Source organism: Bufo gargarizans, chromosome 1, assembly GCF_014858855.1.
Source record: "Bufo gargarizans isolate SCDJY-AF-19 chromosome 1, ASM1485885v1, whole genome shotgun sequence".
NCBI lineage: Eukaryota > Metazoa > Chordata > Amphibia > Anura > Bufonidae > Bufo > Bufo gargarizans.
The window spans coordinates 265,836,083-265,860,262 of record NC_058080.1 but is presented as its reverse complement, the minus strand read 5'-3'; the positions used below and the strand labels follow the sequence as shown (position 1 = coordinate 265,860,262).

General features: G+C 42.6%; 1 protein-coding gene across 3 annotated transcripts in view; it reads right to left on the bottom strand.

Annotated features, from left to right (window-relative positions):
- Positions 1 to 10,598: 10,598 nt before the first annotated feature.
- RASSF6 (Ras association domain family member 6) overlaps positions 10,599 to 24,180 on the bottom strand; it is a 100,366-nt gene continuing 86,784 nt past the window's right edge. For all 3 annotated transcript variants that reach the window (XM_044302925.1, XM_044302917.1, XM_044302906.1), the window contains 4 exons: positions 18,688 to 18,739; positions 12,923 to 13,041; positions 12,739 to 12,836; positions 10,599 to 11,036 (listed from right to left, as the gene is read on the bottom strand). In XM_044302925.1, the coding sequence (XP_044158860.1) occupies positions 10,961 to 11,036; positions 12,739 to 12,836; positions 12,923 to 13,041; positions 18,688 to 18,739 (345 nt within the window). In that variant the 3' untranslated portion in view covers positions 10,599 to 10,960. The remainder of the gene's footprint in view (positions 11,037 to 12,738; positions 12,837 to 12,922; positions 13,042 to 18,687; positions 18,740 to 24,180) is intronic.

Below are 24,180 nucleotides of genomic sequence, written 5' to 3'. Positions count from 1 at the left end.
TCTTGGCCTAGAGCACCTGGTCCCTATCTGCACAGGAGTGAGCTATTCCTATCATCTCTTCTCTAGATTTATAGTATTCATTTGGAAGTTCATCTGGACCTGGCGATTTGTTAAGTTTTAATGAATTGATGGCTCTGGTTACTTCTGTTTCTGATATCTTTTCATTAATGATTGAACTCTGAGAAGGGGTCAAAGAGGGGAGGGAAATTTCGCCAAGGAATTTAGAAATAGTATCAGGATTAGGCTGAAAAGTTTCAGGGGATTTATTAAGATTATATAATTTTGAGTAATAGTTCGCAAATTCATCTGCAATTAATTTGGGATTAAGGATTTTACCACCTCTATTATCATATAAAAATGGGATTTTGTTTTTTTAGTTCCTTCTTCTTAATCCTATTCGCCAAAAGCCTAGAAACTTTATTTCCTTGCCAATACTGGTCGGCTTTTAGTTTACAGAGATGGAATTCATATTTGTGATGAAGGTGTAGATATAGATCATGTCTAGCTTTTTTCAATTGAGAACCTATGGCGGGCTCTAAGGAGACTTTATGTTTAATTTCCGATTCTCGAATTAGGGATGTCAGGGAATCAGTGTTTTTTTGTCTCATCTTTTTTTGGGTAGCTGCATGTTTCAGCAGGTGACCTCTTATATAGGCCTTGTGTGCGCACCATAAGGTAGTATTGAGTACTGAATTGTTGTCATTTAAGAGGAAATATTCTGTAAGGGAATCCACAAGACTAGTTCTAAAGGAAGTATGTTGCAAAAGGGAGTTGTTCATTCTCCAGGGGGAGTATATTGTATTAGAATAATTGTCTCTGATTGTTAATGTGATAGGTGCATGGTCCGACCAGGTTATGCTATGTATCTCAGAAGATAGGGACTCTTGTAGGAGCCATTTATCTACAATAAATAAATCTATTCTTGAGAGGGAGTTGTGAGGATTAGAATAGAAAGTATAGTCCCTTTCATTAGCATGAAGAACTCGCCATGTATCAAATAATCCCTCCTCAAATAGATAATCCTGGAATAATGAGGGCTTAGATGATAATGGGAGTTGTGAAAATGTATCTAGATTAGGGTTAGGACACAAGTTGAAATCCCCACATACTAGAAATGCACCTTGCTTGATGTCTTGAGCTAATTTAATGGTTTTCCTGATGAACCTGAGCTGGTGCGTATTGGGAGCATATAAATTGACTAATGTATAGCGAGTATTTTAATATCACATATGACAATTACATATCTACCCTTATCATCTATTATAGTTTTGTGAAGAACAAAGGAGATTGAATTCCTGAACCCTATCATCACACCTCCTTTCTTTTGAACAGCGGAAGCAAAGAAAAGGAACGGGAACTCTCTATGGTGTAAACGGTAAGTATCTGAGTCGTTTAGGTGTGTTTCTTGGATACACATGATATCTCCTTTTTGTTTCTTAATTTCAGACCACAATCTAGATCTTTTAAAAGGACTATTAATCCCTTTTACATTAAAGGATAACAGTTTTAACCCCATAATGAGAATAAGTCTACATGCTGTGAAGTGAACCTGTCAAATAACATATGCAGAAACTCATGTAACAGAAAGGAGAATACACAAAGGTTAGTAGTCACATACGAACGCTTGTGTAGTGAAGCTTGGCAAATACGTGTCTTCCAGTATAGGTCTTCTGAGTCCGGAAGTAATCAACGTGTTGTGGATTCTAGTAACCTATTTGAGCAAATGAAAACTAAAAAAAGAGATAGAACAAAATAGAACAAAAATTTCAATAACATTATAACAGAGGTCCAACAGAGGACCAGAGTCTTTAAGAAGTTATACAGTGACTTCTGGGAGGGTGGATTAAGATTTAGGATTAGAGAGCGACTAGAAAAGTGTCAGTGGGCTACCAACGTGGGCCCGGCTTAAATAAGCTTGTCCGCTGCTACCAACAGATATAACAAGGTAATAAACCAGCCATATTATCAAGCAATTTTCAGCCTACTGTAGACCATTCATGAGAGAGATTTGTGATTCTTTTTCTTGAAGGTGAATCAGATATTACATTATCCTGGGGATCTTTGCGGGTCTCAGGGGAAGGCAAATTCCATTTGGAAAGATAAGCTGAAGCATCTTGTGGAGAGTTCCATACATGCGATGCGTTCTGATGTCTGACTATTAGTTTGACTGGGTATCCCCATTTGTAGGGAATATTGTTGTCACGGAGGATTTTTGTATATTGTTGAAACTCTCTTCTTTTAGCAAGAGTGGCTGGAGATAGATCCGTAAAAAGAAGAACATTTTGAAATCTTTCTGGGAGAACGTCCTTTTTAAGAGAGGATCTCATTAAATCTTCCTTGACGCGAAAGAAGTGTATCCTGGCCAAAACATCTCTGGGAACTGAGGGAGCCAGCGATTTTGGTTTGGGCACGCGGTGTGCTCTATCTATAGTCAGGTCAGAGCTAGTGGCTTTAGGGAGGTATGCCGCCATGAGGTTGGTAATGAATTCTGACAGCTGTGCGTCACTCACTGACTCAGGGATATTGCGGAACCTAATATTGTTCCTCCTGGAACGGTCCTCTAGATCTGCCAGTTTTAATTTGATGGCAGAAAGTTCATCTTCCACTGAGTTATGAACATCTACAAGAGAATAATGTGCAGTGACAAATTCCTCCATTTTGTCCTCTAGGTGGGCTGTTCTTTCACCTATGGCCACAATTTCTGCATGAATAGTAGAGATAGTGTCCCTAAAGTCCCTATGTATAGATTGTTTAAGTTCAGTGAGCATATCTTGCATGATTGCCACTGAGAGGGTGGTTTCTTTAGGGTTAATGGGAGAATCTGTGGCTGATATAGGAGAGGAAGATTGTGCAGGGTAATCACTCACCCTTTTCTGCTTTTTATCTTGCAGGGGAGAGCTGGAGGAATCCCGCTGACCATTTGACTTGAGCAGAGGTGGGCTGGAGCCTGAAGATCTCGGCGAGGAGTGGGGAGAATCCTCTGTCTGGCGGGAATCTGCGCCATCTTGCCTGCAGGCTTTGGTTGAGGAGAAGAATGCCGTCATCTTCTGTGGACCGGTGCCTCTTTTCATGCCCCTGGTCATCATTGGCGGCACCCCCGGCAGCTGTGGAGGCTTAGGAGGAGGTAATGTATGCTGTCTCCTTTACTTTAGGTAGCGCTGAGAGCCGCTTTTCAGCCAGGGCACACAGAGCCCTTCAGTTATGCAGCCGTCACGCTCGGCATCCGGCCACGCCCCCGATTTTATTTTTGAAGCAAAAAAAATCATGTTTTAGTGTTTCCATAGTCTGAGAGCCATAATTTTTTCAGTTTTTGGGGCGATTACCTTGGGTAGGGTAGGATTTTTGCGGGATAAGATAATGGTTTTATTGGCACTATTTTGGGGTGCGTGTGACTTTTTGATCGCTTGCTATTACACTTTTTGTGATGTAAGGTGACAAAAAATGGTTTATTTAGCACAGTTTTTATTTTACATTTTTTACGGTGTTCATCTGGGGGAATAGGGGTGATAAGTTTGGACCGACAGTGGGAGAACGAGTTTAATGGAATACGGAAGAAAATTGGAAGCTTTGTCAATGTTTTGATATGATTATTGATTATGTATTGGATTACTATTTTTATCTGTATGATGTAATTTATAAGGTATTATCTCTGTCACGTTGGCAGAACTTGTATTGATCCATTTAGACTCGGCACTGTCAAGTTATTTTTTTTGTAAATCTTTTGTTACCAAATTTAATAAATTTATTTAATTTAAAAAAACAGATGCCGTGGTGACATTTGACAAATGCCACAAGGGGGCCCACTGAGATTCATTGCCCAAGGGCCCTGGTTCTTACCACCCTGTACAGGAGCACAGCTGTATCAGTCTTTCAGTGTAGCTGTATCAGCAACAATCAAATCTAGAATAAAATAAAATCTATCAATCTAAATCTACAATAAAAATAAATAAATAGTGCCATTTTCGGAGCGTTTTTCAATTTTGATGTGACTGTTGGGGGGATAATTCTTTAAATGGTGTAAACTTATGTGGAATTAATTAATGTGGTAAAGGGAAAGACACTTTTCTCCAGCCCTATACCAACTAGTGATTGGCTTGCTTCATACAAAATTTTATGTCAGAATTGTGTTTCAATTTTGGCGCAAAATGGCACATCTTAGACCGCAACCGTTACGTTGAAGCTCTGCTACCTCTCTGATAAGCTCCAGCCCTTTTAGGAGCATGTTGAGGAAAAGTGTAGAAACCGTATCTGTGCCAAATTACACCAAAATTGCGCCACTTTTTACACATTTTAGGCACAGAAACATTAGTAAATCTTAGCCCCAGTATTTAAAATGTGTAAATTGGTGGACCAAGTTACATGCACAATAAACATACCCGTGTTTCCCCGAAAATAAGACACTGTCATATTTATTTTTCCTAAAAAAAAACCCACTATGGCTTATTTTCAGAGGATGTCTTATGGCTTATTTATCAGTGATCCATTGAGAACTGGGTCCAATCTGCACACTGATGCTGAGGAGACTTTCACTTACACTTTCTCACTCAGCTTGCTGTACACAGAACGACTGGGACCTGACAGGGGGAGCCGATCGTGTTGATGGCGCTGCCCGCAACCCCCCTGTCACCTACAGATGTGGGGCAGATGAGACAGCATCTACAGCAGCTGTCACAATGGGGCCGATGAGAAGGGCTGCCCGCGTCTTCTTTACCGCTCTGTGCCGGTACATAGCCACGCCCATCACTATGGCTTATTTTCGGGGTATGTCTTATATTGAGCATATAAGCCGCAACCCTGCTACGGCTTATTTTATGGTTATGTCTTATTTTCGGGGAAAGCACATGGCCGCAAAGCAGAAATGGAGCAACAATCTGCAACATACACTTGTATAGAACTTACCCAGCCAAGATTCAATGCACAGGTCTTCTAGTGCATTTGACATGCCAAGCAGCCAAGCCCCGGCTGGTCAACCTATCAGTGAGCCTGGATGCCAAGCCAATTGGGTTCCTGGCTCAGCATCCATCTGCTTCTTGCCTGTGATTCATATGTGTCCTGGTATTTGTTACTGCATTTCTGAGTTGTGCTACTTTTAACTCCTATTTAAAACTCCTGGTGAACTGACTTTGGCTTGATCTGGATTAACTCTGTGTCTACTGATGTAGCGCCAACTGATTTTCCTGGCTTGTATTTCTCTCCTGCTACTTCTTTGTATCTGATAGGTGTGCAGACTCTGCTACCTGCCACATGACTCTGTAGAGGTAACGTGGGTCTGTAGTAGCAAAATCCAATACGCCTTACAATAAGCTCTGGTAAATACATAGAGGTGGCCCTATATCTACTAACCGGAGTGGTGAAGAAAGATATGTAGAAGATTTAGAGTTTGCTGGCGGTGGTCCTGGATAGTGACCTCTGCATTCTTCCTCACCTCTGTTTCTTACAACATTCTTATAGTGTTGAGGATGTGCTTACATTAGAAGGATCAAGACAACGTCAGAAATTACATCAACAGTGTTGTACATCCGTACGCAGGAGAAATCACTAGCTTTCTCACTACCTTTCAATAAAATGAAAAAAAAAAAAAAAACATTAATTTGTATAATATACCATATTGATAGCTCTAGATGAAAAATTTAATCAAATTGACCCAACCGTAAATAGAGAAAATTGGAATCCCCACCCCATAATGATGTACAATGGAACCATAATATAAATTAGCAAGGGAAGGTTATGTAAATCAAAAGCTGTCACCTAAAGATAAAGAATAACTATCAAAACAGAATATACCTGTATACACTGTACACTACTCAATATAGTGTTACAAATAGATAATCACAAATAGTCATAGAAACAAAGCTGGGGCAACAGTGTCCATTCTTTATTAGTAGGTAACTTTCTAAAGCAATCAAGGTCGCTCCCTTGGTCAGGGGTTACATTTAAGGCCTAGTTCACACAATCGTTTTTTTTTGCGAGTGTACGTGCCGTTTTTTTGTGTTCCGTATACGGAACCATTCATTTCAATGGTTCCGCATTAACAACGGAACGTGTTCCGTAAGCATTCCGTTTCCGTATTTCCGTTTTTCCGTTGAAAGATAGAACATGTCCTATTATTGCCCGCAAATCACGTTCCGTGGCTCCATTCAAGTCAATGGGTCCGCAAAAAAAACGGAACACATATGGAAATCCATCCGTATGTCTTCCGTATCCGTTCCGTTTTTGCAGAACCATCTATTGAAAATGTTATGCCCAGCCCAATTTTTTCCATGTAATTACTGTATACTGTATATGCCATACTGAAAAACAGAACAGAAAAACAGAACGGAAACACAACGGAACTCAAAAACGGAACGGATCCGTGAAAAACGGACCGCAAAAAACTATAAAAGCCATACGTTCGTGTGAACTAGGCCTAAGGCTACTTTAACACTCGTGTTTGGTGTGGATCCGTCATGGATCTGCACAGACGGATTATTTCAGATAATACAAACGTTGGCATCCGTTCAGAACGGATCCGTTTGTATTATCTTTAACATAGCCATGAAGGATCCGTCTTGAACACCATTGAAAGTCAATGGAGAACGGATCCGTTTTCTATTGTGCCAGATTGTGTCATAGAAAACTGATCCCTCCCCATTGACGTACATTGTGTGTCAGAACGGATCCGTTTGGCTCCGTTTCGTCAGATGGACACCAAAACGCGTCAAGCAGCATTTTGGTGTCCGCCTCCAAAGCGGAATGGAGACGGAACTGAGGCAAACTGATGCATTCTGAGTGAATCTCACAAACAGAAAGCCAAAACGCCAGTGTGAAAGTAGCCTTAGACCCCTTTCACACGGGCGAGTATTCCGTGCGGGTGCAATGCGTGCGGTGAACGTATTGCACCCGCACTGAATCCTGACCCATTCATTTCTATGGGGCTGTGCACATGATTTTCACGCATCACTTGTGCGTTGAGTGAAAATCGCAGCATGCTCTATATTGTGCGATTTTCACACGACGCAGGCCCCATAGAAGTGAATGGGGTGCGTGAAAATCGCATAGCATCCGCAAGCAAGTGCGGATGCGGTGCGATTTTCACGCATGGTTGCTAGGTGACAGTCTATTCACTGTATTATTTTCCCTTATAACATGGTTATAAGGGAAAATAATAGCATTCTGAATACAGAATGCATAGTATAATAGTGCTGGAGGGGTTAAAAATAAATAAAAAAGTTAACTCACCTTCTCCACTTGATCGCGTAGTTCCCGGTCTCTTTACTTCTTGAATGATGAGCTGTGGGCTAAATGACCTTTGGTGACGTCAGATTACATGCTCCAATCACATGGTCCACAGCTCATCATTCAAGAAGTAAAGAGACCGGGAACTACGCGATCAAGAGGAGAAGGTGAGTTAACTTTTTTTATTTTTTTTTAACCCCTCCAGCACTATTATACTATGCATTCTGTATTCAGAATGCTATTATTTTCCCTTATAACCATGTTATAAGGGAAAATAATACAATCTTCAGAACATCAATCCCAAGTCCGAACTTCTGTGAAGAAGTTCGGGTTTGGGTACCAAACATGCGTGATTTTTCTCACGTGAGTGCAAAACGCATTACAATGTTTTGCACTCGCGTGGAAAAATCGCACATTTTCCCGCAACGCACCCGCCTCTTATCCGGGCCAAAAATAAGACTCCCGTGTGAAAGAGGCCTTAGAGTTGGAATCCTGGTGAACCCTTGTACAAGCATTAAGTGAGACTTATTCCTCACTTAAAGTAAACAAGACTGACAACCAACAGTAGTGAGGAAACAATCATCAGGATAGTCATGAAAAACAGGACCACCGGTGGATGAATAGTTATAGAAACAAAGCTAAAGAAACAGATCTGTCTACCCTGCCACGCCTTTCGGTTGTAATAACCTTGATTCATAAAAGCCTTTTTACACTTATTTGGCCAAAATGCACATCAGGATTCATCCCACTCCTGGGGTTTTGAGAATGTAAGTCCATTGCCTCGATGTGTTACGGTATGCACATATGCACTTTACTACATTGCAATACTTAAGATATAAACAAGGTCTGTGTCACTATCCAGTGATGGTTTTATATACTTTAGAAACAAAGGACCTATGTTGTCCCTTTTTTTCCCCTGTGGGCAGGGGCGTAGCTAAAGGCTCATGGGCCCTGGTGCAAGAGTTAGGCTTGGGCCCCCCTTCCCTCAGTGCTTTGTGTGTCTTCTTATGCAGCGACTGCTAACTCTGCACCCCCTATAGCTACGCCCCTGGGGAATGCCATTAAAATGAAACCCATAAAACAATGGTGCAATCGTGTTTTTCTTTTAATCTCGCCCCATTTACATTTTTTCCCAGTTTACCACCAAAAACTAAAATGGAAAATGGCTACTTTCTTTCCCCCAAAAAACAAACCCTCATTTGGGTACCTGAACTGAAAAGTAAAATGTGGATGTAAAATAAAAATTATTTTTTTTTTGAAAATAACCCCAGTCCTGAGGGGGTGAAACTAGACTTGCACAGTAAGCTCACAGCGCAGTACGCGCTCACTTCCCCTATGCACCGAGACCACTGTCCCGCTAGGTGTCGCTGTGTGGATCACTAAACACTAATAGCGGAACTTTCCTTCACACACAACATGGCGTAATGCTCCCGTCGTGTGCACAGGAGTAATCGGCATTCGCCACACGCATTATGGCCGCAAATTTACTCATTCACGGAAAGGGGCCTATCAGCGTCCCGCGTCCATGGCAACGACGACAGATTAGGGAGGGGTCGAACGCAGGAAGAGGAGACTTTGGCGGGAGAGTGGGAACGTTTTGCTGCACGGGAAGTGAGTACAGAGTGTGGATGTTGTACATGTGAGTCTGTAATCGGCGATCGCTCTGTGACGTGTCTGACACTGTATGGCGTATATACAGTAATAAGCCTGCGAGTGGGGGATGTATAGGCTGTAATTAGCCTGGCATTACACCAGGGCTGTGCTGTAATAAGCCTGGCATTACATGAGGGTTATGCTGTAATAAGCCTGGCATTACATGAGGGCTATGCTGTAACAAGCCTGGCATTACATGAGGGCTATGCTGTAACAAGCCTGGCATTACATGAGGGCTATGCTGTAATAAGCCTGGCATTACATAAGGGCTATGCTGTAATAAGCCTGGCATTACATAAGGGCTATGCTGTAATAAGCCTGGCATTACATGAGGGCTATGCTGTAACAAGCCTGGCATTACATGAGGGCTATGCTGTAATAAGCCTGGCATTACATGAGGGCTATGCTGTAACAAGCCTGGCATTACATGAGGGCTATGCTGTAATAAGCCTGGCATTACATGAGGGATATGCTGTAATAAGCCTGGCATTACATGAGGGTTATGCTGTAATAAGCCTGGCATTACATGAAGGCTATGCTGTAATAAGCCTGGCATTATATGAGGGCTATGCTGTAATAAGCCTGGCATTACATGAGGGCTATGCTGTAACAAGCCTGGCATTACATGAGGGCTATGCTGTAATAAGCCTGGCATTACATGAGGGCTATGCTGTAATAAGCCTGGCATTACATGAGGGCTTTGCTGTAACAAGCCTGTCATTACATGAAGGCTATGCTGTAACAAGCCTGGCATTACATGAGGGCTATGCTGTAATAAGCCTGGCATTACATGAGGGCTATGCTGTAATAAGCCTGGCATTACATGAGGGCTATAGAACCATTATACAATAGACTGTATTATTTATAAAGCACTGCCCCGGGCCGGCACTATTAGATGATTTAGATCACATTTTGAATAGGAGGCGGTGGGGGGCCGTGGACCCCCCTGGCTCAGGGGCCCGGTCGCAATTGCGACCGCTGCGACCCCTGTAGCTACGCCACTGCCTGTGGGCTCTTTTTACTGTACATACACATACATATATACACATGAGTTCACACATACATTCATACATAAACACCTAAATATACATGCATACAAATACATGCTCAGAAAAACAAATATGCTCTCACACAAAAAAACAGACCTATACAGGTACTTTGAGGGGCTATTTTGTAAGTAGCTACCTCCTCATAAAGGGCAGTGGGCCATGCTCTTCCAACGGCTGTTGGCTTTGCACTCCCTTATACCCTGCAGCTCACGAAGAAAGTGTGAAGAAGGTGCCTCAAGGGCCTTAAAGGGTATCTGTCAGCAGATTTGTACCTATGAAACTGGCTGGCCTGTTGCATGTGCGCTTGACTTTTTAATATATGCAAATGAGCCACTAGGAGCAATGGGGGCATTGCCCTTACACCTACAGGCCTGGTCCTGTCAATCAATTTGCAGGGGGCACGGCAGTGGCAGAGAGAGCTGAGCCTCTAGGTGTAACGGCTATACCCCAGTTGCTTGAATATATTAAAACATCATTTTTCTCAGCAATGTGGCCACATATGAACATGGGACCAACACACATGCCAAGTGCAAATGTAACAGGTCAACTTCAAAGGGACAAATCTGCTGAGAGATGCCCTTTAAATGTAGCACAAAGTTTCCTGCCAACTAACGATCCCACCTACACCTAAACTTATGCCCTCCCACCCAAAATGAAATACAATTATGACATAAGCGTTTATATTTTAATCTTGAGGTTGTTTAATACAGTCACTTTGAACCTTGAGGTTTACATGAAATGTCTGAAAATATACACTTTAAGTGGTCCAATCATGTGGCTGTCTCCATTTGCACATGGTGCACGTCAATTCATATTTAACAATCAGCATTCACATATATCATATAGCTGGGAAATAAATAAAGAAATCATTATGACTGATGTTTCCAAACAGCCTGATGAGAGTACAGCTCAAGTCCCAACATCCCTGTAGTCAAGATGTGTTGTCCATTATATGACTATGGATCTGGAGCACATTGTAGTCCATTGCCATCTAAAAAAAATGACAGCTTCATCCATTTCCTCTTTATGAAATTTTTAAACTTTTATACTGTGGTTTCCGTTTTTTTAGCAGTTTTTGAATTAAGGCATTGTCGTAATATGGATTTCTCATGAATATACCTGAGAAATAAGAAAAAAAAATGAACACAATATATACAATAGTAAGATAAACTTTGTCTAGTAATTTTGAGAGTCATAATGTTTACTCTTTATAAATGTACACTGGGGCAAAAGCCATTTCTGATACTTGAAGAGAACCTGTAACCTCTCCTGACATGTCTGTGTAATAACAATTCTGGAAACTTTTCCTATAACTTTATTTTGTGCCATTCCTCTATTATTCCTACTTGATATTAATGAATACATTTCCAGCAGTCTACAATAAAGGTCCATTTGGACCCAGTGGGGTATCCCTGAACTAATAGAGAAATGGGACAGCAGCAATTTGAATGGAGAAAAAGTCCTGCATGCAGTACTTTTTCTCCCATAAAAAATAACTGATATCTGATGGAATCGGCACAAACAGACGGATCAGTTATTTTAAGTGCAAACTAATGCACAAAATAAATAATCCGTTTTTTTCTTCTGATGGATCGAAAGAACAGAAAGCTAAATGGTGATGTGAGTTCAGCCTTAGAGGATCTAAAAGTGGACCATACACACTAAATAAAAAATTGCCCTTACTCCCCAAAGAGGTTTGCTGCCCCTTAATGGGGTTATCCAACTTCGGGGACATTTTGGCCAGACTGCCTCACCTCTCCAGATCTGTGGAACGAAGCATGCTTACCCGCTCCCTGCCACTCTGGGTTTGGGCTCCTTTGGTCACGTGTTGCGATTGATGTGCACCGGTCCCTGCTCATAAAGTCTGGTTTGACGGGGGCCACGTGTGACGCTGCAGCCAATGACTGGCGTTCACATATTCCCTGTGCTTGACAGGAGCCCGTGATGTGACATATGAGGGACATGTCACTCAGTCAGTGGCTGCAGTGGATCACATGATCCCCGTCAAACTGGATATTTATACACGAAGCCAGGAGAATGTCAATAGGGGCCGAAGGAGTCTGGACCCAGTGGTGGGGAGTAGGTAAGTATGCTTCCCTGCACAGGCCTGGTGAGTTGGGGGGACAGTGTGATAGAAAGGCCTCCCAAAGCGGGACCATAACTTTAAGGGACTTTTGCCTACTTCCCCTTTTAAGGTACATTCATATATGGTACAGTTGGTACAGACATTTCTGCAAAGGCAGACTGGGAACTTAAAGTGGCCCTGGAAAAAATAAAAAATAAAAGTGGCCCATGTATTAGGCCGATCCAGACTGACAGAATGCGGGGCAAAAATTAGGCAGAACCAGCAGTACCTTCATGCAGCACAAAATACTGCCCCAGCAGAATCATATACCACAGTGCAGCTCAAAATACTGCCCTAGCAGACCCATATACCACAGTGCAGCACAAAATACTGCTGCCTGTGCTGCAGTATTCAACTGTATCACTGTCCTGAAGAGAGTGATACAGTTGAGTTCTGGGACTACCTGATGCTTCTAGTATTAATTAATTTATGCCGAGAGGATCAGATCGTTAGGCAAGCAACCAGTGGCCGTAAGGAGGGCTCCAGTGGCCCCTGAGCATCAGCCCACCAAGAAATTTCCTTGTAGGGTCTACGGCTAGTCTGCCCCATTTCTGCCAGTGAAAATCATTCCCATTCATTTGAATAGTCATTTTGGGGCCATCCACATCGATTTCTGTAAGCCCCATTTAGATGACAGGAACAGTTGTCCTTAACGATGCCGAATAATGACTCTCTATAAAAGACAATGTTGCTTACTTAGCGATTGTCCTTTGTATTTCTCGCTCTTCCTCATCATTCAGTCGCTGCAAAATGGTTTCCAAAAGTGGAAGGCTAAATTTAATATACTGTGCTACCTGTTGAGCAGAAGAATCAAGTATTGGTGATATGCTTTCCTAGCAACTCTAAACATAACTATGTTCCAAATGTAATGTGGACATACATCACTGCTGATCTCTTCTGCTTCTCTGTCCATGAGGAACATCCTTGCAATGTTTCCTGAAGGGCCTTGTAAGAGTCTTTCCCAGAGCGGACAATCTGTGCTCTTCAGCTTTTTCTTTTCTAAAGAACAAATATTTCACTAGGTCACAATAATTCAATAATATATTTAAATGGCCTTGTCCCATAGACTACTATTCACTCAGTGTATTTTCATCAATGACTCTAGCTCCCATTCCTCCTTGGATTTTTTATTTTTTATTTTTATAGAATATTACTTCTTGTGCTGTCATGTGCCTGCTGTCCCATGCCTTAGGGAAGTAAGATGTGTCCTGACATTAGCAGGACATGTGACACTAACCGCGCACTTTGTTCTTACCAATGATGTTTCCTACGTCCTACATTGCAAGGCTCCAATGCAGGACGTAACCAATGGCAACTAAATATCAAACCAGATTTGCCACAGGGTGAAATGGTAGCCTAATAGCTTTAATAACATTAGCATAAGACCTTCTGCACACAAACGTGTGCACCCCGTGGCCGTGCTGCGGCCAGAAAATTGCGGGCCGCTATGCATAAACACTGACTGTGGAGCAGCCACAGCGAATCGCGGACCCATTCACTTTAATTGGTCCGCGATCCGCCTGTTCCACAAAAAGATAGCACATGTTCTATCTGTTTTCAGAACGGAAGTACGGGACGAAACCCCACTCCATAGTGCTTCTGTGGGTTTCTGTTCTGTGCTTCTGTTCCGCACCATTGTGCATCTCCGAATTTGCGGACCCATTGAAGTGAATGGGTCCCCATCCATGATGCGGAATGCCCACGGAACGGGGCCCGTTTATTGCGGATACAAAAAAGATAGAACATGTCCTATTCTTGTACGTTTTGCTGTCAAGGATAGGCATTGTTACAATGGATCCGCAAAAAAAACGGATGGCATATGGAGCGTTATCCCTTTTTTTGCAGACCACAAAACACATATGGTCGTGTGAATGTAGTCTAAATGGTAGTATTTGGTGAAAGTCATATAACACGGATATCTGTTGGGTGAGACATATTTATATTAGTGTAAGACCTCTTTAAGTATAAGAACCACAGCTGATGAAAAAGTTTCGTTATATACAGGACATGCCCCCAGTGCTACAGTTGCATCTATGCAACCATACAGCCACCTCTTGATGTTCTTTTCTGCGCCTACCATGGTGATCACGGTTAGCGGCGAATCAGGGTTCCACGCTGAAGAGGGAGCGTGAGAAAGGGATACCACATCCAAGGGAGGTTAATTGTTTGAAATTAAATGTGATCGAGCGGAAAAGTGGGACAAATTATTGAAGCGCAAATGTGGGACAAGTTGTTAAAGTTTAAGCATTGAATGAAAGGAGGGGTCGCGCGTCAATTAAAGAAGAATTTTGGAAATTTAATTCCCTGTCACCTATGCAGAGCAGGGGTTTGTATACGGCAAAATTGGTAAAATGTCACCTGACAATGTATAAGACGATTTTTTTAAATTTATGTCCCTGTCACCTATGCAGAGCAGGGGTTTATTCACGGCAAAAATGGTCAAATGTCACCCAAGAATGTAACAGACAAATTAGTGAAATGTTTTTACCTGTCTACTAGGTATAGCAGGGGTATATCACACCCAGAAATTTGTGAATTTCACCCGAAAATAGTGAAATTTGTTTACCTGTCTACTAGGCAGAGCAGGAGTATATCACACCCAAAAATTGGTGAATGTCACCCGAATATGTAACAGACAAAATAGTGATTTTTTTTTACCTGTCTACTAGGTATAGCAGTGGTATATCACAGCCAAAAATTGGTGAATTTCACCCGAATATGTAACAGACAAATTAGTGAAATGAAATCAAATCAAATATGTACAAATAAAGAAAAATCATCTTGATTTATGAGGTGGAGGGCCATATGGAGTAGGAGTTTGAGGAGGCGGTGGACGTATCGGTGAAGGTGGAAGCGGCGGTGGAGGTGGATGAGGTAGCCAACACTGGTTTTTGGTTTAAATTCTTTATTAATCTTTTTAATTAGGGCACACTCCAAAAGAGTGGATAATATCCAAAACTACAACAATGAGCAATTGCGCTGTAGTATAACAATGGCTGGGTAAGGCCGGTATACATGTCTATTCTGCACAAGGTACGGACAAGACCTGTGGGATCCATGCCTGGTTCATTTTAATGAACGTGAGCTTGTCCACATTGGCTGTGGACAGGCGGCTGCGCTCGTCTGTGATAAAGCCCCCTGCTGTGCTAAACACACGTTCAGACAATACACTGGCTGCAGGGCATGCCAGCACCTCCAAGGCGTAAAGGGCAAGCACAGGCTATGTGCCCAATTTTGAGACCCAGAAGTTGAAGGGGGAAAACGCATCAGTTAGTACGCGTAGGCGTGTGCACACATACTGGTCCGCCATGTTGCTGAAATGCTGACTCCTGCTAAGACATTCCATATCAGATGGTGGTGCTGGTTGATGTGGCGTGTTGACAAAGCTTTTCCACATTTTGGCCATGCTAACCCTGCTTTCTGAGGTGCTGGTGGTGCCCCAGCTGTGTTGGCGACCTCTTCCTCCTCCTCTGCCTTCACCTTGTGCTTCTACTGTGCCCCTGCTGTCAGGTGGGAATGCCACCAGCACCGCGTCTACCAGCGTGCGTTTGTACTCGCGCATCTTACGATCACGCTCCAGTGACGGAATCAAGGACGGTACGTTGTCCTTGTAACGGGGATCCACTAGCGTGGCCACCCAGTAATCAGCACAAGTTAGAATGTGGGCAACTCGGCAGTCCTTGCGGAGACACTGCAGCATGTAATCGCTAATGTGTGCCAGGCTGGTCAGAGGAAACAACAAGCTGTCTTCTGTGTTCTCTGTATCCCCCCAGCCACACGCCAATGATGGCCATGAGCTGGTTTGGGTGCCACCCTGCTGTGAACACGGTTCCTCCTCCTTCATCTCCTCCTCCTCCACCTCATCATCCTCCAGTACTGTGCCCTGGCTGGACAATTGTGTACCTGGCATTTGTGGGTGCAGGAACCCACCCTCTGAGCCACTTGTGAATGACTGGCCGGAAACCCTATAAAATTATCCCACTTCCTCCTCCTCCTGTGCCACATCCTCTTCCATCATCGCCAGAAGCGTTTTTTTTCCAAGGAGGCATAGAAGTGGGATAGTAACGCTGAGAATGGCCTTATCGACACTGGCCATGTTGGTGGAGTACTCGAAACAGCGCAACAAGGAACACAGGTCTCGCACGGAGGCCCAGTCATAAGTGGTGCTGTTCCGCAGAGCAACTCACCCGTGCGTGCTGCAGCTGAAACTCCACTATCGCCTGCTTCTGCTCGCACAGTCTGGCCAGCATGTGCAAGGTGGAGTTCCACCTTGTGGGCATGTCGCATATAAGGTGGTGAGCTGGAAGGCCGAAGTTACGCTGCAGCGCTGACAGGCGAGCAGCAGCAGGGTGAGAACGCCGAAAGCGCGCACAGACGGCCCGCACTTTATGTAGCAGCTCTGACATTTCGGGGTTAATTTTTAGGGAACCTCTGCACCACTAAATTCAGCACATGTGCCAGGCAAGGGAGGAGCGTCAAACCGGCTAGTCCCAGAGCTCCTATGAGATTTCGCCAATTATCGCACACCACCAGGCCGGGCTTGAGGTTCACAGGCACCAACCACTCATCGGTCTGTTGTTCAAGGGCCGTCCATAGCTCCTGCACGGTGTGGGGTTTGTCCCCCAAATAGATACGTTTTAAAACTGCCTGCTGTCGTTTATTCCTGGCTGTGCTGAAGTTGGCCGTGCTTACTGGTCCACATATCTGTAGTTAGGTGGACCTTGCCACAGATGGTGTTACGCAGTGCACACCTGATTTTGTCCCCCACTTGGTTGTGCATGGAAGGGATGGCACGCCTGGAAAAGTAGTGGTGGCTGGGCACGACGAACTGTGGCACAGCCACCGCCATAAGGCTTTTAAAACTCTCCGTCTCCACCAGACGGAATGACGGCATTTCAAAGTCCAGTAATTTTGAAATGCTGGCATTCAGGGCCAGGGATCGCGGGTACTTCCTCTTCCGCTCCAGTGTTTGGGAGATGGAGAGCTGAACACTTCCGTGGGACATTGTGGAGATGCTTGGTGACCCAGGTGGTGGTGTTGCTGGCAGATCCTCTGTTTGCAGGGTGGCACTGTCACTCCAGAGGTGGATGAAGAGGCTGAGACTGCAGCAGAAGAGGAAGCAGGAGGAGCCAGAGACCTTTCTTGGTTTTTGAGCTGTCTACTCCACTGCAGCTCTTGCTTTGCACTTAGATGCCTGGTCATGCAGGTTGTGCTCAGGTTGAGAACGTTTATGCCTCGCTTCAGGCTCTGATTGCACAGCGTGCAAACCACTCATGTCTTGTCGTCAGCACATTGGGAACTCCTTGGAGCCAGGGAACTCCTTGGAGCTGGCTTTGGTGTGCTCGGTCCCTTGCTGCGGCGGGCAGTAGCAGCTGTACTGTCTAGGGGATGGCCGCTACGCTTTTGCACCCTTCTCCCTCTTCTGCTGTGCTGGTGGCTCTGTGTGACCACCGCCTCTTTCTACAAACTACACAGGTCACTCGCATGACCTTGATTCCATGGGGGTCGAGGACTCCACATCATCTTCGACCCAGTCTTCACCCCTGCCATCCTTGTCGGTCTGCACACTGCAGAAAGCCACAGCAGTTGGCACCTGTGTTTCATCATCATCTGAGAAGTGCTGCGGTGGTCCTCCTATGTACTCATCTTGAAACATAAGTGGTTGGGCATTGGTGCCCAAAATGGGTGTTTTATTAATAACAGAATAGAACACCAGTATCTAATGTGTGTATCTCACACTGACAGATGCAGCAAAGGCTCAAAATTAGTTTTTTGCCCAAAATTTGTGTTTTTTAATAACAAAATAGAACACCAGTATCTAACGCGTGTATCTCACACTGACAGATGCAGCAAAGGCTGAAAATTAAGTTTTTGCCCAAAATGGGTGTTTTTTTAATAAAAGAATAGAACACCAGTATCTAACGCGTGTATCTCACACTGACGGATGCAGCAAAGGCCGCAAATTTAGTATTTGGCCCAAAATGGGTGTTTTTTTTTATAACAGAATAGAACACAAGTATCTAATGCATGTATCTCACACTGACAGATGAAGCATAGGCCCCTGTACGTAGGGTATTGCTAAAAATGGATGTTTTAATAAACCCAGAATATTATTGCAGTATTTCAAGCTTGTATGTCACACTAACAAATGCAGCATAGGCCCCAGATGTAGCGGATTGCCAAAAATAGTTTTTTTTTTTAACCCAGAATATTATTGCAGTATTTCCAGCGTGTATCTCACACTGACAGATGCAGCATAGACTGCACAAATACGCATTTTGCCCAAAATGGGTGTTTTTTTAATAACAGAATAGAACGGCAGTATGTAACGCGTGTATCTCAAACTGACAGAGGCGGCAAAGGCTGCAAATTTAGTTTTTTGTCCAAAATTGGTGTTTTTTTAAAACCAGAAAATTATTTCCCAGGGACTGGCTGTATTGAATAATGCAACCATCACTACTGAAGTAGGAATTTTGCTCATGACCTAGACCTAATTTTCTAGAAAGAAGTGGCTTAGTAGGTCAGTATTATTTTTGCAACTGGAAGGCAATGACACGAAAAATTATTTGTGTCCATAAAATTGAGGAGGACTCTCATGCTTATGACATTCATGCTGACCACACACTGACCAACATATATACTTACCTCCAGAGGCATGGATAATGTATAGTGCAAATTCATTCGGGCTAGTCTCAATCTGTAAAACAAAAAAAATTTAAGAATAATACTTTTAGGCCCCTTTCACACGATCGTGATGGATTCGGTCCGGATGCGTTCCGGATGCGTGCCGTTAAAAATGTGCATCTTTGCTTGCGTGCGCAGTCAGCTTTGTCTGCGATTACATTCAGTTGTTCAGTTTTTTCCGCGCTGGTGCAATGCGATTTAATGCGTTTTTCACGCGTGTGATAAAAAACTGAAGGTTTACAAACAACATCTCTTAGCAACTGTCAGTGAAAAAATCTGCAAGCAAATGATGCGATTTTCACACAGCTCCATTCACTTCTATGGGGCCAGCGCTGCGTGAAAAACACAGAATATAGAACCTGCTGCAATTTTCACGCACTACAAATGCTCGCACTTTAGGGAAAAAGATCTATGAACTTGAGTCTATAATGGCATCTGAGAATATAGATTTAGTGGCTGTTACTGAAATATGGTTCAATGGGAGTAATGACTGGGATATAACAATACCAGGGTTCTCTCTATATAGGAAAGACAGAGAAGGCAAGAAAGGGGAGGGGTGGCCCTGTATGTGAAAAATAGCATAAAATCTAATTTAATACAAGTTAGCGAGACCAATTTAGAGTCAGTTTGGGTTACGTTACAGCTTGATAATCATAAGGTAACTCGTGTAGGTGTGATATATAGACCACCTAGCCAAGTCAAAGAATTAGATGATCTACTATTTGAGGAAATAGCTAAAATGGCATTAATAGGGGAAGTTATCATTAAAGGGCTTCTGTCACCCCACTAAAGTGATTTTTTTTTTTTTGGGCTTGTGAAATTAGTTATATTGCGATATATGACAATATAATTGTGTTATTTACTTTGATCCAGCAGTTTCTGCAAAAAACGAAGTTTTAATATATGTAAATTCGGTCTCTACCAGCAAGTAGGGCGGCTACTTGCTGGTAGCTGCTGCAGAAATCCGCCCCCTCGTTGTGTTGTTTGACAGGGCCAGCCGGGATCTCCTCCTCCGGCCAGCCCTGTCGGCATTTCAAAAATCGCGCGCCTGTGTTGATTCGGCGCAGGCGCTCTGAGATGAGGAGGCTCGTCTCCTCAGAACTCCCTCAGTGCGCCTGCGCCGATGACATCACCGAAATAGAAGACGTCATCGGCACAATTATATTGTCAGATATCGCAATATAACTAATTTCACTAGCCCAAAAAAAAAATATCACTTTAGTGGGGTGACAGAAGCCCTTTAAAGTGGATTATTCTTTTGGGATTACTTACTTTATAAATATGTGTACAATGAGATTAGCCAATTTGCATCAAAAATGCACTACATTTTGGCACAAATTACACTACACAATAGTACATATGTTAAAAGACACCATTAACATATTAGTAAAAAAGTAACATGATGTATCATAAAGTAACAATACCAATTTCATTTAAAAAACCTGTGATTCCAATGTAATATTACTCCTTTATAAATCCCTCATAAAAACACATCTTGAATAAGGAATTCAGTTTTAAAGTTCACATGCTATAAAGCAGGGATGCCCTACCTGCGGCCATCCAGCTGTTGCAAAACTACAACTCCCAGCCTGTCTGGATAGCCTACAGCAGGGCATGGTGGGAGTTGTAGTTTTACAACATCCGAAAGGGCCGCAGGTTGGGCATCCCTGCTATAAAGAATAAACAGTAGGAGAGCTAAAAATGGTTTCAAGACGGGGGACAAGATTATTAAATGAAATGGAAGGTCTCTCATAATGAGAACCTTAAAATTGGGCTTTTTCAGCTTGGTAAAAAGATGTCATACAGGTGATCTCATTTACATATATAAATATATGTGAAATATATAGACATCAATAAAGAAAGAGTTTTGTAGGCTATATTCAGCTGATTACTGTAAAATCCATCTGTGTTCCATGCACTGAAGACAGACAATATTCCAGCCATGTAGAATTGGTATTGTCTCTGATAGAGATGAGCGAATTGAAGTTGATGAAGTGGAATTCGATCCAGATTTCAGGAAATATTCGATTCGCACCAAAGTCGAATTTCCTCTCGCTTCGTGGTAATGAAACGTCTTTTTTCTTAAAATGGCTGCTGCACATGTTAGGACATGGAGCAAAGAACTCTGGGAATGAGGGATCACACACAATGCCATGCATGCAGCCATTCAGCAGTCAGCCAGCCCCTGTGATGTCACAGCCCTATAAATAGCCTCAGCCATCTTGATTTCTGCCATTTTCCAGTGTACTTAGTGCAGGGAGAGATGTAACAGGCAATAGGGACAGTGCTAGGAAAGACTTTATTGTGCTGAAAAAACGATTTAGATGTTCAGGAAAAGATCATCCAAGGTGTCTAGAAAGGATACGGAGGCATTATCCACACTATAAAAAGGTCCAATAGGGATGTGTACAGCCTGGGTAATAGAAGCGATTCAATTACACCTTGCTGCACTACCTGAGGATCCAAATTGCACTAAATGATAGCTCAGTAATTCCAGCAAACCTTGCTTGTTATTGGGGTGCAAGTGCTGTGTGATACAGCCTTTTACGGGTGCATTAATAGGAAAAAAAAGTATGCCTTATTAGATGTTCTGCGTTAAAGTTACATTGCTATACAACCATTTACGGGGTGTATTAATAGGAAATATATGTACATCTTATTAGCCGTTCTGCGGTGAATTTACATTGCTATACAGCCATTTGCGAGGTGTATTAATAGGAAATATACGTACAGTATATTTTATTAGCCGCTCTGCAGTGAATTTACCTTGCTATGCAGCCATTTACGGGGTGTATTAATAGGTAATATATGTATGTCTTATTAGCCGTTCTGCAGTGAATTTACATTATTCTACAGTTTTTGGGGGGGTGTATTAATAGTAAAAAAAAGTACATCTTATTAGCCGTTCTGCAGTGAAGTTAGATTGCCATACAGCCATTCATGGGGTGTATTAATAGGAAATATACGTACGTCTTATTAACCATTCTGCAGTGAATTTACATTGCTATACAGCCATTTATAGGGTGTATTAATATGAAATATACGTACGTCTTTTTACCCTTTCTGCTGTGAATTTACATTGCTATACAGTTACTTACGGGGTGTATTAATAGGTAATATACAGTACAGACCAAAAGTTTGGACACACCTTCTCATTCAAAGAGTTTTCTTTATTTTCATGACTATGAAAATTGTAGATTCACACTGAAGGCATCAAAACTATGAATTAACACATGTGGAATTATATACATAACAAAAAAGTGTGAAACAACTGAAAATATGTCATATTCTAGGTTCTTCAAAGTAGCCACCTTTTGCTTTGATTACTGCTTTGCACACTCTTGGCATTCTCTTGATGAGCTTCAAGAGGTAGTCATCTGAAATGGTTTTCACTTCACAGGTGTGCCCTGTCAGGTTTAATAAGTGGGATTTCTTGCCTTATAAATGGGGTTGGGACCATCAGTTGTGTTGTGGAGAAGTCAGGTGGATACACAGCTGATAGTCCTACTGAATAGTCTGTTTGAATTTGTAGTATGGCAAGAAAAAAGCAGCTAAGTAAAGAAAAACGAGTGGCCATCATTACTTTAAGAAATGAAGTCAGTCCAAAAAATTCGGAAAACTTTAAAAGTGTCCCCAAGTGCAGTCACAAAAACCATCAAGCACTACAAAGAAACTGGCTCACATGTGGACCGCCCCAGGAAAGGAAGACCAAGAGTCACCTCTGCTGCAGAGGATAAGTTCATCCGAGTCACAAGCCTCAGAAATCGCAGGTTAACAGCAGCTCAGATTAGAGACCAGGTCAATGCCACACAGAGGTCTAGCAGCAGACACATCTCTAGAACAACTGTTAAGAGGAGACTGTGTGAATCAGGCCTTCATGGTAGAATATCTGCTAGGAAACCACTGCTAAGGACAGGCAACAAGCAGAAGAGACTTGTTTGGGCTAAAGAACACAAGGAATAGACATTAGACCAGTGGAAATCTGTGCTTTGGTCTGATGAGTCCAAATTTGAGATCTTTGGTTCCAACCACCGTGTCTTTGTGCGACGCAGAAAAGGTGAACGGATGGACTCTACATGCCTGGTTCCCACCATGAAGCATGAAGGAGGAGGTGTGATGGTGTGGGGGTGCTTTGCTGGTGACACTGTTGGGGATTTATTCAAAATTGAAGGCACACTGAACCAGCATGGCTACCACAGCATCTTGCAGCGGCATGCTATTCCATCCGGTTTGCTTTTAGTTGGACCATCATTTATTTTTCAACAGGACAATGACCCCAAACACACCTCCAGGCTGTGTAAGGGCTATTTGACCATGAAGGAGAGTGATGGGGTTCTGCGCCAGATGACCTGGCCTCCACAGTCACCGGACCTGAACCCAATTGAGATGGTTTGGTGTGAGCTGGACCGCAGAGTGAAGGCAAAAGGGCCAACAAGTGCTAAGCATCTCTGGGAACTCCTTCAAGACTGTTGGAAGACCATTTCAGGTGACTACCTCTTAAAGCTCATCAAGAGAATGCTAAGAGTGTGTAAAGCAGTAATCAAAGCAAAAGGTGGCTACTTTGAAGAACCTAGAATATGACATATTTTCAGTTGTTTCACACTTTTTTGTTATGTATATAATTCCACATGTGTTAATTCATAGTTTTGATGCCTTTAGTGTGAATCTACAATTTTCATAGTCATGAAAATAAAGAAAACTCTTGAGAAGGTGTGTCCAAACTTTTGGTCTGTAATGTAGGTATGTCTTATTAGCCGTTCTGCAGTAAATTGACATTGTTCTTCAGCCTTTTTTGGGGTGTATTAAAAGTTTTAAAAAAAAGTACGTCTTATTAGCCGTTCTGCGGTCAGGTTAGCTTGCCATACAGTCATTTATGGGGTGTATTAATAGGAAATATACTTACGTCCTATTAACCGTTCTGCGGTGAATTAACATAGTTCTACAGTTTTATTGGGGGGTGTATCAATAGGGGAAAAAAACTATGTCTTATTAGCCGTTCTGCGGTGAAGTTACGTTGTTCTACAGCCTTTTTTGGGGTGTATTAGTGGAGAAAAAGTATGTTTTATTAGCCGTTCTGCGGTGGTTACATTGTTATACAGCCTTTTTTGGGGTATATTAATAGGAAAAAAAGTATGTCTTGTTTGCCGTTCTGTGGTGGTTACATTGTACTACAGCCATTTATGGGGTGTATTAATAGGAAGTATACATAGGTCCTATTAACCGTTCTGCGGTGAATTTACATTGCTATACAGCCATTTATGCGGTGTATTAATAGGAAATATATGTACATCTTATTAGCCGTTCTGCAGTGAATTTAAATTGTTCTACAGTTTTTTTGGGGGGTATTAATAGTAAAAATCTTAGCTGTTCTGTAGTGAAGTTACATTGTACTACAACCTTTTTTGGGGTGCATTAATTTACTTTTAATTGAATTTAGTTATTTTATCTTACAGT